Raw genomic sequence first — 16,427 nt, 5'->3', positions numbered from 1 at the left:
TATTCCAGAAAAACATATTACATTATAATGTTTATATAAGACTCAAATAAGATTAAGATATTATTATGATGTTGATATTATTTAAACTCATTATACATTTATATATATAAGTGAAGACTGATGCAGAATTAGACAAGGAGGCTCCTATAGAAAAAAATTTATACTCAAAAAATTTAGCTAATAGAATCAACATTCGAAGATATATTCGATTTTCCCCACGTTTAGGAAAATGATATTAATAATTTTATTTTTTTTTTGAAATCTTTATAACAATTATTCTTATCATATATATTCAAATAACAAATGTAATTTTTTTTTATCATACCAAATAAATTTAATATATACATATACACTGTTTATTTAATTATAATTTTATCGAAAATAGGACTATTTTTATCCGGTGTCTTTTTATGGTTAAGTAAATATCGCATAATCAACATAGGGCAACTTATTAACCTAAATAGTGCTTATTTTTTTGAATAAAATGCAATAAAATCTATTTTTTATATATATATAAGAGACTGAATCATACGTTTTACTTCTGAATATAACCCCCCCCCCCCCCAACACCCCAGCATAGAACCGCCTATTAGGTTCAAATAAAACATGGTTTATATTGAATTCGAAACAAATGACTATTTTTTAATTTTTAATATAATATGAGTACCAAATTTTGGCTGGTTCGATATCGCACATGTTATATTTAACATTGACTAATATTGAACCGTTTTTGTCGGTGTCTTTATCTCCAGGACATTTATTTTCTAGATTCGATGTTAGGATATAGAACAACTTCATTAATTTTGGTATATAAATATATCATTATTGTTCCACATTGACTTTTAAAAAATATAAAAGTAGTTTCTTAAGAACAAGAAATAAATTTTACTTTTTTTACTAATAAAAATATTAAAGATGTTAATATCCTGAAATGTTGGGGAAAAAATATATATTGAAAACTACAATCCTGATGACTATATATAAAACTTTGTAATTCAAATATTTTTTTTATAAAGGAGCTTAAAAAATAGCGAAACTGTACATTTTAAAAATGGCAGCAAATACTAAAGATTTTTTAAAAAGTGGATCAATGGTATTAGATAAAAATGCAAAAATAGCTATTTTCAATAGAATACTGCTAGTAGAATGTAGATCCGACACTCTGCCATGAGTCGGTAAAAACCAACAGCCATGATAATTATCTATTTTTTGTTACCGTTATTTTTTTTAATTTTTCAAATAACTAATCATCATCAACTTTCTCTAAAAAATTAAAAATAGAAATAAAAATTATAATTTAAATTTTGTTATACTATGACATAAAAAAAAATTTAAAAACGAAGAACAAATTTAATTAAATATTTAATCTATGGCCCTGCTTGTAAATTCCTATTAATTATTAGGTATCAAATATAATAGAAATAAAATAACCCATGATTAATATATTATATTATTTATGGTTACATGTAAATAGTGCGAAAATTTTAGAGCAGAATATAATATCACGAATGAATTTCACAAATGTCGATACTGCGAAAAGTTATTATAGCGAATGCATCACCGTAAATATAATAGCACAAAATTAATACAGCTTATGCATTTGCGTGAATATATTACATCGAAAATATTTTAGCGAATGCAATAGAGTGGATGTATTATCGCGAATATATTACTACGAATAAATTATAACAAATGCATTTACGAATGCATCATCACCAAAAGCGAAGGCATTATCACGAAAAGTAATATCATCTCGAATGCGCAGACATCACGAAGAGCGGAAGAATCGCAAAAAGCTAATACATTATTACCAAAAGCGAATTCATTGTCACGAAAAACAAATTACATTAGTTGCAATATCAAGATGCAGTCTGACGAAAATAACATTTTTATATTTAGGGGAGACAGGGCTAGTCGGCGCAATTTTGTCAAAATCATCATAGCTCCAATAATAATGACCGTATAAGATCTTATAAAATAGTAATCGATACCTAAAGCATCTATCTATAAATATATGCTGTTATATTTTTTAAATATTTAATCTGTACGCCTGGGTGGCCTAATGGGTTAGATGTAGGCTTGGAAACAGAAGGACGCAGATTAAATCCTGGTAAGGAGCATAAAAACTTTCGACTTTTTCTTTGATGACTAATGTGTAAAGACATATGGTAAGATAAATTTCGGAGCTTAGAGATGACCCTCACCGACAGGCCTAGACAGCCGGATGTTAAGGATACCTGTCCAATAAACAAAATGAAGGAAACAAATAGAAATATGAATATGAAAGATAGGGCGTTCCCATCAAGCGACGCGCATGGTGAGACCTCCATCCTGTGAAAAGTAAAGTAAAAGTCAAAGCAAAGAAGACACGATTAGCAAGTTTGAATATTGGGACGCTTAAAGGTAAAACGAGAGAGTTGGCATCAATGTTGAACAAGAGAAAAGTTGTTATAGCGTGCATACAAGAGACGAAATTGAAAGGTCAGAAGACTTTAATTATTAGAGATGGGTATAAATTGTACTATAATGGAATTGTTAGCAATAGGAACGGTGTCGGCATCATCCTCAGCCAAAATCTAACCTCCTCAGTAGTAGAAGTCAACAGGATCTCTGATAGACTAATGAAGATAAAACTTAGCATGTTCAATCAATACTACTCATCCTATCAGTATATGCTCCTCAAATGGGTTGCAAGGAAGAAGAGAAAGATGACTTTAGAGCTATCCTTGATGAAGCTGTAATGGAAATCCCTAAGGATGACCTAGTCATAATTGGTGGTGACTTAAATGAGCATGTGGGGAAAGCAAGAGATAGCTACAAAAGGCATCATGGTGGTTTTGGATATGGAGAAATGATGAAGGAAAGCACGTACTGAAATTTGCGCAAGCCTTCGACCTTGCCTTAACCTACACCTACTATAGGAAAAAGGAAAGTCATTTAATAACATACGAAAGTGGTACAAGGAAAACACAGATAGATTACATGCTAATCTCTCGCAGAAGATTAAAAGATGTAATAGACTGCAAAGTCATCCTAGGAAAAGATATTGCCGCACAACACAAGCTACTAGTCATGGATTTACACATCTCAAATAAATCCACTCAAAACAAGATTAAACTGGAACCATGCATCAAATGGGGCATTAAAAACAATGACAGATGCCTTTGCAATTAATGTAAACATTGAAACAATAGATTCCTCACAAGTCAGTGAAAAAATGTGAACAGACCTTTCATCCAGATTAATAGACACTGCCAAATCGATACTGGACTTGACAAGGGGAGACAACAAATCATACAAAGAACTATGGTGATGGAATGAAGAGGTACAAACCACTATAAAGGAGAAAAAAGCCCTATAAAAAAAAGGTTCAAATCCGAAAACTCAGATGACAAGACAAATTACAAAAAATACAAGAGAATAGCTATAAAGGCGGTGGCTAGGGCAAAATCTATGGCATACGATGACATGTATGAAGAACTACATACCAAAGAAGGGCAAAATAAAATATACAGATTAGCCAAACAGCGAGAAAAGAACTCTAGGGATATAAACGGAGCTCCGAAAATAATCAAAAATAAAGATAAGAAATTGATAATAAAAGAAAAAGAAGTAATGAATAGATGGAAAGAATATTTCTCAGGAGCTTCTCAACTTTAATCCTCAAATACTACATCTAGACGTACACTCCTCGTGTCAAAACATTGTACAACCTATAACAGAACAAAAAATAATCACATGCCTCAAGCATATGAAAAACAACAAAGCTAGGGGTCCAGACGATATTCCAATAGAAAGCCTTAAAGCCCTAGGAGATGATGGAATATATCTCCTCACAAATCTGTACAATAAAATACTTGGAAATGAAGAGGTTCCCCAAAAATGGAGGCAGAGCTATCTAGTTCCTATCTTCAAAAATAAAGAGGATCCACACAATTGTCAAAATTACAGGGGCATAAAACTAATGTCACACAGTCTAAAACTATACGAAAAAATAATAGAAAAAAGATTAAGAGACATAATCGAAATAGGAGAGACTCAGTTTGGCTTTATGCCTGGAAGATCAACAACTGATGCTATCCACACAATTAGGGAAATGAGTGAAAAATACAAGGAAAAGAACAAAATGCTACACATTGTCTTTCTCGATCTAGAAAAGGCCTTCGATAGAATCCCAAGAAAACATATCTGGTGGGCGCTACGCCACAAAAAGGTCCCGAAAAATATATAAGAATAATCCAGGTTGTGTATATGAGCTACAACAATGGTCCGTAGCACAACAGGTACTTCAGCAGGCTTCACAATAGCCGAAGGAGTTCATCAAGGGTCGGCTCTCAGCCCACTTCTCTTCATTACTGTAATAGATGTATTAGCACAGTCTATACCTCAAACAGTCCCGTGGAATATGATATTTGCTGATGATATTGTGATACTTGCCGAATCCAAGGATGAAATGAAAGAAGTGAGTTGGATAAATATCCTAGAAAAGCAAATATATAGAGAAAAGACGGTATATGGTGATAAGAGGAGATGAAATATAGTATTGATATAAATGAATGGCAGATATCGGCAATTGAAAGCTGCAAATATTTGGGCTCCACTATACAAACAAATGGCACAATAGAAAAAGAGATAAAGAGTAAAATTAATCACGGGTGGTTAAAGTAAAGATATCTGGAGTGCTATTTGACAAAAGAATCCCACAAAAATTAAAGGGAAAATTTACAGTTCCATAGTACAACCAACTTCTATATAGTTCGGAAACATGGCCAACCAAAGAATCAGACGAGAGAAGTCTACAAACTATGGAGATGAGAATGCTGAGGATGATTGCTGGGGTAACAAGAAAGGATAAAGTGCGCAGTACAAGAATACTAAGTAGTTTAAAGATAGTGCCCATTAAGACTAAGTTAATGGTAAGCAGACTTAGGTGGTATGGGCACACAATGAGAAGGCCCATAAACTACATAGGAAATAAGGTTGAGAGTTTGGAAGTGATGGGCCGTAAAAGAGGAAGGAGAGTCATTAAACCATGCAAAAATCTGAAAGATGACAAAATCTTTGCATATAAAAAGCATCAAAACGACGTAAAAGCATGAAACATGATTTAACAATCGATTTAGGCTTATAAATTTTAAAATAATCATCATTTTTAGTTTTATTAAAATCTCATAAAATTTAAATTTCAATGACTTTCTTAAGTAATTTATTTAAATTAGGAACTACAGTTCAGAGGCCACATCCGAACACGGATAAAGGTAATTGTGGTAAATAATCATAAATTAAAGTCAAATATACACTTAAGATATTAGTCAGGAGTTATTTAAGCATCTTTTAAAAATTATGGAATTAGGTATCAAATAAAATTCGCGTTTAATATTAGTATAAGTCATTCATTAAATAAGAAAGATGTCAATATATTGTAATAAAAAGGTTTAAATTCCTCATTTCATGGCTGAACAAAAAGAATGAAATATTTATTTTTATGCCAGTTGGACGAGGTATGCTTGGGAACTCTTTTTTCAGGCAAGAAATAAATATACTAAAAAGACATTTATATATATAGAGTATTTATACTAATTCAATTTTATGTAATAAATTCTAAAAGAACCGGCCAAAAGTTACAATAATCAACACCATTCAGCTTCAAATACAAAATTGAAGGTAATACATTTGTTTTTTTCATATATATTAATATTATACCTAAGTAAATAGAAATATTTAAAAGGGGCCTAATTTGTTTTGAATAGTGGATGGTGAGGAAGTGTGATCATATTTTTATTTTGACTTACTTTAGCTTTCCTAAATAATTTGTATTTTAAATTTATATTACAAATTATTATTAGCATCCTTTGCCTTTGGTTCAATACCAAGTTGTTGGGAACCGTGTGTTCCATATTTATCCAAATACTTACTACATCCAGATGGATAAACAGACATTGAGAGTATTTCATTATTATTTTAAATCTAATATATATATTTAAATATAACCTAGTAAATAGATATGTTGATGATATTATAGTGAGTATGAATTATAGGGTAGGATCAGACTTAGTTTAACAGCTTATAAGTTTATAAAATTTTGTAATTGAAAATGGTTTTTCTTATTGATCTTAATATTATTTTTAATTTCGATAATAATAATATTCTAATCTAAGGATTTTCGATGATTTGTTAAATAGCATCGCGTTCACTAAGAATTTGGTCAAATAAATTGAATTTTTATTGATTTAAATAAATAGCTTATTTATTGAGTGCTTCCTATTTTATATTTTTTAAGCAATTATTTATATTTGTATTATAATAGTTTAGTTTATATGTTTATTTATATAAAATTATAATAATTATTTATAATTGTAATCAAAATAAATAAGTTGCTATAATAAAAATACATTATAAACAAGTGATTAGATTAAATAATGTTATAAGTTAATAATAAAAAATTCACGAGAAAACAATTTGATTTATACAGAAATTAGTATTTGAGAAAAGTAATTTTTTTTTAAACGTACGTATAATTCTTAATTTGAGAAAGAAAAAAATATAAACAAGTAGGTAAATAGAAAAAGATCAAGATCATTCAGGCTACTCGGGATGAAGCATAATTTTTTAATATTAACTTATAACATTATTTAATCTAATCACTTATTTATAATGTATTTTCATTATAACTTATTTATTTTGATTACAATTATAAATAATTATTATAATTTTATATAAATAACATATAAACTAAACTATTATAATACAAATATGAATAATTGCTTAAAAAATATAAAATAAGAAGCACTCAATAAATAAGCTATTTATTTTAATTAAATCAATAAAAATTCAATTAATTTGACCAAATTCTTAGTGAATGCGATGCTATTTAACAAATCATCCAAAATCCTTAGAATATTATTATTATCGAATAAAAATTATATTGAGATCAATAAGAAAAACCATTTTCAATTACAAGATTTTAAAAACTTATAAGCTGTTAAACTATGTCTGATCCTACCCTATATAAATTAATTCATACTCACTATAATATCATCAACATATCTATTTACTATGTTATATTTAAATATATATTAGATTTAAAATAATAATGAAATACCCTCAATTGTCTGTTTATCCATCTGGATGTAGTAAGTATTTGGATAAATTGTGAACACACGGTTCCCAACAACTTGGTATTGAACCAAAGGCAAAGGATGCTAATAATAATTTGTAATATAAATTTAAAATACAAATTATTTAGGAAAGCCAAAGTAAGTCAAAATAAAAATATGATCACACTTCCTCACCATCCATTATTCAAAACAAATTAGGCAATTTTTAAATATTTCTATTTACTTAGGTATAATATTAATATATATATATGAAAAAAACAAATGTATTACCGTCAATTTTGTATTTGAAGCTGAATGGTGTTGATTATTGTAACTTTTGGCCGGCTCTTTTAGAATTTATTACATAAAATTGAATTAGTATAAATACTCTTTTTAGTATATTAATTTCTTGCCTGAAAAAAGAGTTCCCAAACATACCTCGTCCAACTGGCATAAAAATAAATATTTCATTCTTTTTGTTCAGCTATGAAATGAGGAATTTAAACCTTTTTATTACAATATATTGACATCTTTCTTACTTAATGAATGACTTAGACTAATATTAAACTCGAATTTTATTTGATACCTAATTCCACAACTTTTAATAGATGCTTAAATACTCCTCACTAATATCTTAAGTATATATTTGAATTTAATTTATGATTATTTACCACAATTACCCTTTTACGTGTTCGGATGTGGTCTCTGAATTGTAGTTCCAAATTTGAATAAATTACTTAAAAAAGTCATTAGAATTTAAATTTTATGAGATCTTTAATAAAACTAAAAATGATGCTTATTTTAAAAATTTATAAGCCTAAATCGATTGTTAAATCATGTTTCATGCCTTTTACATCGTTTTGATGCTTTTTATATGCAAAGATTATCCTGATTTTGTCATCTTTCAGATTTTTGCATGGTTTGATGACTCTTCGATGTTAGACAAATAATATACAAATAGAATAGAAAATGCGTTGTACAATTATTTATATATCATTCTATTGAAAGATAATATAACTGATTTATGGACTAATAACAATTTTGTTTTTAATAAAAAAACAGGAAAAGAAAGCATCCTGAAAGAACTCTGATTGGAAAAGGTGAATATTGTTAGGCTGAGGGGTATGTCGTTTTGATTAGATTATAATTTTGTAAAAGAAAAATTTAAAGAAATAGGGTAGAAAAGTTAATATAAGACAGTCAAATAGGGGATAGTGAAAAGGTTATGTCATCTTGCGGAGAACTGATTTTTTTGAAACTTAAAAAATTCTAAAAAATCTTTTCAAGATAATAGAACAGAAAGGACTATCAGAATAAAAAAATAATAAAATTGAAAAATAATAAGAACCTCAAAGTATTCTTTTTCATATATATATAACAATGCAACTTATAAGTTTTAGTATTAATAGATTTTTTGTATCTGATACATTTCTTAACCCTAACCACTAAACAATCCATCATATCATCAACTTTTATGTATCTCTCTTTTTCTCATTTTAATTTGTAGTACCCAATATTATTTATTTATTGATATTTTGTATTCAAATCGCACACAAATACCAAATTATATTTAATTCATCTTTCTATAATTTCTATTTTGTTTTTAATGTTTTTTTTAAAAAAAAATAAATAATGGGAAAATGATATCAAATAAAGAAATAAATTCTGACCCTTATATTTATTCGCTTTATTTATTTGCCATAAATTATATTCTAGCGCTAGAAATTAGGGTTCAATTGGATTCAGTCGGTTATGACTCTGCAGATGGTCAAACTGGTCTAATGTTTTACACGTAATTATAGCTACAGAAAACAAAAAAAAATAATTGAAAAAATCGAGATTTATTATAGCTAACAGGTAATATGTGGCGTAATATATTGTGAAATAATAAGGGAATATTATAAAATATATTTGATCCAAGGTTTGTCTTCTACTCTATTAAATTATATTTTAAATCCAATGTGTATAATTATTGTCTTAAAAATTTCAAAAATCATTTTCTTCTTTACTTACCTTTGTTATGTATTACCTAAGGGGGACCTAAAAAGTTGCAAAAAAGGAGCAGTTCAATAAAAAAATTTAAATAAATAAATCAGTATATATATGGAATGAAAAATAAAATGTCATAAAATATGTTTTAAAACTAAGAGAATCCTTATTGTGTTTTACAAATATTATAATAAGAATTTTATTTAAAAATTGGATCATTTTTTTCTCTAAAATTATTTATTACATTTTGATTATTAATTATTTTATTATTAGTTTTATTTTATTTGACAAAACGGGAGATGGTCGAGTTCGCAAACTTATTTCACATGCTTGGAAAGAATATCGGAGTTCCAAAAATCATATTTAATTTAAATCCTCATACCCGGTGGTTCTCATCCAATGAGCCTAGGTTTTTAAAACTGCAAAATGCAACATAGAGGCTCTTTCATTCCTTGGTCCTAATTCAATAACTTAGCACTCCTCCCTTTCCGCATAGAGTGGTAAATGTAATTCTCTATGTAAATTCTTGGCTTGAGGTTGAAAACAATTTGTTATACTCAGTGAAATATCATGAATTCGAATTAATAATTTCGATATCAACTCAAAACTCTATGATTAATGGGAGATGTTAGGAATAAGAATTTAGATGGCCTTCTGACCAAAGCTCATTTACAGTTTGCAAAATTATTTGCAAATATTTACGCTTGCTGTGTTAAAATTTAATATTCTATAAGCGAGCAATAAAAAATCTACAAATATTTTGATGCCTCAATGTAAAGTATGCATAAATTCTGAAATAGAATTTGCCGTAAATTTGGAGTATACGCTCAAGATTTTAACATAAAAATGCAAGAAAAATTAGTTTCTTTTGATGGTTATAATATATTGAAAATATTTATTCCTAGAAAGATAAAATATAATTTAGGGTATTAAAAATAATAATATTATTTTAATATAGATCTATTCTATGATATAAGAATAAATTTATAAAACTGAAACAACTCTTTTCATAAATTTAGGACACAAATTTTTTATTAATATTAATTATAAATTTTCATTATATACGCAAAAAAAAAATTCTTTAAAAAAATGACCATTTAGAACTTTGGGCACTTTTTACTATCTATTTATTTGACTCCTATCTAATAAATTTAAAAAAAAAATTTTTATTCACCATTTCGTCAGGTCAAAGGAAGTATTGAACCAATCGGTATTTCATTTATTTTTTATTTGAATCATGACTGCCACATTTGGTTATAATCATATATTTAAAAAATCGTACCTTTTGTAAAGCCGTCTGTGGCTTAGTCGATAAGAGAGTGGCTTGCCAGTCCGATAGTTCTGGGTTCGAATCAAGTAAGAACTATATCTTTTTCTGAAACTAACTTGGTGGTTACATCGGGGATGATATATAGTTGATCGAAAGCGACATTCAATCACTCTTAATATAATTTTTTTAAAAAATGGATTTTATTGCATTTTAAAATATAATTGGTCGTTGTTTAGCAAATTATGTCTCTTTTTAGGAAATTGCTATATGTTGATTTAGCAGGTATTTGTCATTAACCTTTCGGGAAATTGATCGCCTTTCACAGAAGCTTAAAACACTTTAATTACAAAATCCTTATAATTTATAATTTTCCCTCTCCATTGGACAAGCATATTTTTTGGATAATGCTAATTATGTTTAGGCGAGATTTATTGAAAAGTCTAATCAGGCCTTTTTTGCCTAAAATCTAAGCTTAGCCTATTTCAGTTTGTCTAAATTTAGGCTTTCTACAACACTACTAGAGAATATCCTTTTTTAAAATTAAAATAAATTTTTATTACTCAAATAAAAATATATATATAATATATTCATCCAAAAATATTTTAAAAAGGAAAATTTTGTTTTAATTACTCTCCCTCGAAAAACTTAGTATTTATAGACAAAATTCATAATTAATTTCATAAAATAATATTTGAATAATTAGCTTTTAGTTCATTTATATTACTTATTTACTATTACACAACCAAATATGTGTTAAATTGCATTTTACAGTTGTATAAATATATACTATTTTAGAATAGTCTAAAAAATAATTCAAACTAGAGCAATACAAAATATATTTTTAAAGGGGGGGGGGGGGTTAGGTATTTGAAATGTTACTGGCTTCCCCTGCCCTTTCTTCTCGTAGTTATCTCACTGATTACTATTATCTTTAATAACTAAATAATGGATATATTTATTTAAATATTAAAAAAGATAAAAGTTTACTATGAATTGATTTTTAGTTAATGTACATGTACATGAACACATAAATGTTGATTATTTAATGCCTAACACTTTATATTCCGTTTCATTCAATTCATTTGTCAAGTAATTTAATTTAGTTGGGTAATTTGTATTGCATAATATAATAAAAATGATTTGATGATATAATTAAAATATTGATAATTTAACACTTTTCATTTTTAATAAATTTAATGCAGAATAAAACTTGCTTAATAAAAAATAACATTTTTTAGATGGGGCTGAACCTAACTGGACCGATGGTCCCACGGTCTGGTCTCATTTGACTTAACAGTCCATCGGTCCCATTTTAGATAAAAGTACCGAACGAGACCAGTTGCAAACACTAGTCTAGAGTCTAACTTTGAGATTTCAATAAAGCGCACTTTGTATTTAGAAGGCCCTAGTTTTTCCATGGTGGTAAAACCTCTTTAAGACATCGTCAAGAAAAAACCTGGAGCTTTGTCATCTCTAACAAGACAGTCCAAATATGTGAAAGCATTTAGCCACGTCATTTAACTCAAATAATGTCTGAGTCATTTTCACATTTAAGTTTGAGATTATAGAGAAACCTTCACTCTTTTTTTATCTTTTATCTATTGTGGATGGTCACAATGATACCATCATTTAATCAATTTTTTTAAAAAGGTTAAATAAAGATTTTAGCTAAAAAATAGCTGAGCTCGGATTTGGTCAAAAAGGGTCAAATTTTTCTGCTAGCTATATGCAAAATCTTTAATACGTTAACATTTTTTGGCTAAAATCTTTATTTTGACATATTTTTTTAATAAGATAAATTGACGAATCATATGATTGAAAATCTTTATATAATTTTTTTTTTACTATAACAATACATTTCACCAAAAGTGATATTTGGCTGAGCTCGTCAGGCAGGTGTAAGGGGGGGGGGGGGGATAAATTTTTTATTTTTAAAATTTAATATTATATTATTATTAATAAAAACATATAAGGAGATTGCTATATAACCCAAAACCACTATTCAGTTCAGTTAATTATCAAGAAAGCTTATATATATTGTCTTAAAATTATTTTTATTTTACAGATTCAAGCGATCATATTGCGAAAAGTGAGTAAAACTTTACACCCATTAATAGCTATACTCGGCCCATTCTCCAGTCCTGAAACAGATTTAGTCGCTAATTATCTGTCTAAATACAATATAGCCCAAATCAGTCCAGGTGCCAATGCCGTGTGGCTGAGATCTAACAAAAGGTAGATAAAATGAAATAATGATTTTTTAAAATTATTCCTATTTTATTATGATTTTTATATATGATAATTTGATAAAAGATAATTCGTCGGTAAAATTGGAGGGCTCTCTATATTTTTAATATTTTTGATGGAGTTAACAAAGACAGGACATAGAAAATTTCATGATATATATCATTAAATATATTTTTTCTAAAAAAATTCAACCAATACGAAAACTTTTTAGCCGTTACAGCCCATTTAAAAATTTCATATGTTGCCCAGCCCAGCAGGGCAACGGGCCAGGCATTGCATATCTTTAATATCCAATATTGATAAATGAATCTCATAAAGTAAAAAGGATCAAAATGGGCGATAATCCTGAAATAGATATCTGAATAATTCTCATCAAGGTAAAAAGGACGAATAAATAACAAAATTAAATATTCAAAATTCAAATCCGATCAAATGTGTCTTTATTTATTTCTATTTCAATATATGGATGCATATCGAAAAAGAAATAAAACATTATTATATATCCTTAATTCGTTAATAATAGATATGAGCAATTGACATAATATTTATATTTTTTTCTTACTGTATGTGACATACCTTAAAGAGAAAAATTTAGAGGGTCTTCTAAATTCATACGCTTGTCAAATCAATTATTCAAATATGCATATACTCAAATGATAAAAGAGTAAAATGAATAGACCTTTGGTTTTCATCACATATTGTTGCTGGTAAATGGGTATAAGCATGTATTGCAAAGGTCATCTTACATAATAAAGGTTATAGATTAATATATCAGACGCCCAGGCACTTTTAAACTCTTCCTATATTAATGTAGATATTAACCCTCCTCTATCGCCATATCAAATCAAAATCTCCCTTTACATTCATCTATCACTCTTCTGTATGTTCTAGTGACCCCTCCAATTCAAATGACCACCTTGTCTCCACTATCTAGTAGAAGTTCTTTCAGACATAATTGCAAAAATACTAAAATTCAGGTGTGCCCTTCATGTAACCCTTTATAGCAATTAATATTATATGGCCAAACAAACATCTTTAAGTTTTAATCAAACTTAATACTAACTTGAAATTTTAAATTATTTTATTTAAAAAATATTTTGTTATATAAAATCCATTTAAAAAAAATCATTTAGATTTAAATCCCTTTTCACCATGACAACCAATCAAAAATACTTTGTTCACGTCATAGTAAAACTGTTGCAACTTATGAAATGGAATCGTTTCTCTATCGTTTATTATGAAAACAAATATTTTACACATTACAAAAACATGATTTTAGAAAATTTAAAAAGTTTAAAAGCTTGCGTAAATCTACAAATAAGATTATCCCCACCAATTTATAATGATACGGTTTTTGAGAATTTGTATAAACACTCATTTGTGGAGATGATAGAGAATTCAAAGAAAGCGAGGCTAGTTTTGTTGTTTTTGCCCAAGAAACTTAATATGATGGTGTTAAAAATAATAAAACTTTTGTCTCCAAACCATAATTTAATATTATTAGCTATCGACAATTGGCCCGATCTTGATGAAATAGTTAACGAAGGTTTGGCCACTACAGCTCTTGGGACCATTACTATATCCGAATTTAGTAGAAGTGTCACTGATTTTTCCAAGTGGATGGAAGCCTTCAAAGTCGACAACAAGTTGGCCTGGGTGAAAATGATTGTCTTAGGCAGAAATTATAATTTTCCTCCTTCGTTACTACTCTCACATCCTATAAATAAAACTCAATTTCCGGGGTCTAATTTAAGTGTTCCCGTAAAAAAGTTATATGATAAACGTTTTTCTGTTATTCTTGACACCGTTACTACATTGAGATATGCCATAGAAAATATGATACAAACTGTTTGTTCTGAAGGTGACCATAGAATGTTTTACAAAAACTTAATAGAATGCGTTAATAACTATTCAATTATTCCTTATATCCAAGACGTTTCTTTTGTAGGAAGAACGGGAGACATTAAGTTTAACAAATTTAAATCAATCGTTAAGTTACTAAGAATAGCCCAAATGATACGTAGGATAGATATAAAGAGTAATTATGTTAAATCGGATGAAATCTTCTATCATAATTATATATATAAAATGGTTGGAACTTACAATACCTTCAAAAATCAACTCACGATATTCAATCCTTTAATTTGGAAAAATTATAGCTTCGTAAATGGAGAAACCGCCCCACTCTCAAGTTGCAGCTTGCCTTGCATTCGTAAACATATAAAAATACCTTCGGATGTAATATGCTGTTGGAAGTGCGCGAAGTGCATCAAAAGGGAGGCTTATAGTCTAAATCTTACTATGCCCTGCTTTAATTGTTCCACTTTTACCTGGCCCGACTCTAACCGATTTAAATGTGTTGGATTACCAATAAAATATCTTTATTCGCTTAAACTTATGCGAGATCTCTTGGGTGTATTAATCTCGTTTGTTCTCCTTTGTTTTGTACTAGATATGGTGTTTCACATGTTTTACCACAATATTCCTACTTTTAAATCAGAAATAACACCTTTAATAGCTCTTAAATGCCTAGGAATTCTTCTGGGCCTCTCTACGTATATGTATATATTAATTAAACCTAGCAATCATTTATGTGTGGCATCGCAATTTATGTTGCTTCTATCTGTAACTATAAACTTCTGCTTACTGTCAGCCAAAATGCTTATTGCAAGAGTTGTGATAGAAAAAGAAATAATAAAGCTGCAAACTTCAGAAGACATTAAAATTCCAAGCAATTTCCATTTTACTCAAGTGCCATTCAACCTTACTGCAATTCAAGTTATTTTAAAATTATTTTAATTCATGCATTAAATTGAAATGTTACATATTGTTAAATATGATATTCATCTAATATATATTTTTTAGATATTTCAATAACGATAAATTTTATTATCCTTAATAAAATATTACAAACTTAAAAATATTAATCTATAAATTACCGTATCACACTAATATTATGTAACTATTTAATATCGATAAACAAACTTTTATTTAAATTTAAGTAAAATAAATTGAAAGTAAAATAATTTTGGATCAAAAGATTTCTTTTTATTTGAAAAGTAAATCAATTATTGATATAAAAAAGTCAATTATCAATATAAAAAAGTTAATATGTTTTCTTGTTGATATGAAAGTAAATTGGTATATAACAAAGTTACTCTTTCCTTGCTAAATAAATAATATAGATACAATATCTTAATTACTTAACATAATATATGAAAATATATAAAACAAAATATATGGGCATTATTAAAATAATAATACTATAATATCATTAGTGTTATAAATATTTCTTAAATATTTTATAATTTCTATATTTATATATTGTTATTGTTATTTTCTTGAATATATATTTCTGTAAAAATTTATTTTTCTCTTATATATTGCATCACCAAAAATTATGGTTATCACGCGGAATCAAGATCTCGCTGGGAGTGGTCAGCCCCCAGACAACCTCCTCACTCCCGATAACTCGTTATCTATCAACCCACCAGATAACACAGCTTCTCTCACGCAAGCTATATTGGCTATCTCGCAGCAAATGCAGAATATGTCAACGCGCATGCAAGCCATGGAACAGGCTCATCGTGAAAGATCGCCATCAAGGAGTAATATGACGTCAACACCGTACGTCCCTCCTAGGAGCAGACTTCCATCACCTGCACCAGCGCCACCTATCCTGCCGCCAAGACCACCGCCCATACCACTTACCATTGAAGAAAAAGTGGCTAAACTACAAAGAAATTGGGCTGGAGTTTGCACTGACCTCTTGGAGCCCCGCTGCAAGGCTAGCGAGCGAGATAGACACGAGCTTAAACATATTA

General features: G+C 28.4%; 1 protein-coding gene across 1 annotated transcript in view; it reads left to right on the top strand.

Annotated features, from left to right (window-relative positions):
• Nucleotides 1-16,427, top strand: part of LOC135928574 (uncharacterized) — a 46,925-nt gene that overhangs the window by 10,230 nt on the left and 20,268 nt on the right. The window contains exons 2-3 of the mRNA XM_065465030.1: nt 12,422-12,591; nt 13,737-15,381. Coding sequence (XP_065321102.1) covers nt 13,756-15,381 — 1,626 coding nt within the window. The 5' untranslated portion in view covers nt 12,422-12,591; nt 13,737-13,755. The remainder of the gene's footprint in view (nt 1-12,421; nt 12,592-13,736; nt 15,382-16,427) is intronic.

The sequence above is a fragment of the Gordionus sp. m RMFG-2023 genome, chromosome 4, assembly GCF_954871325.1.
Source record: "Gordionus sp. m RMFG-2023 chromosome 4, tfGorSpeb1-WG-v2, whole genome shotgun sequence".
Classification (NCBI taxonomy): Eukaryota; Metazoa; Nematomorpha; class Gordioida; order Chordodea; family Parachordodidae; genus Gordionus; species Gordionus sp. m RMFG-2023.
This window is presented reverse-complemented; position numbering and strand designations above follow the sequence as displayed.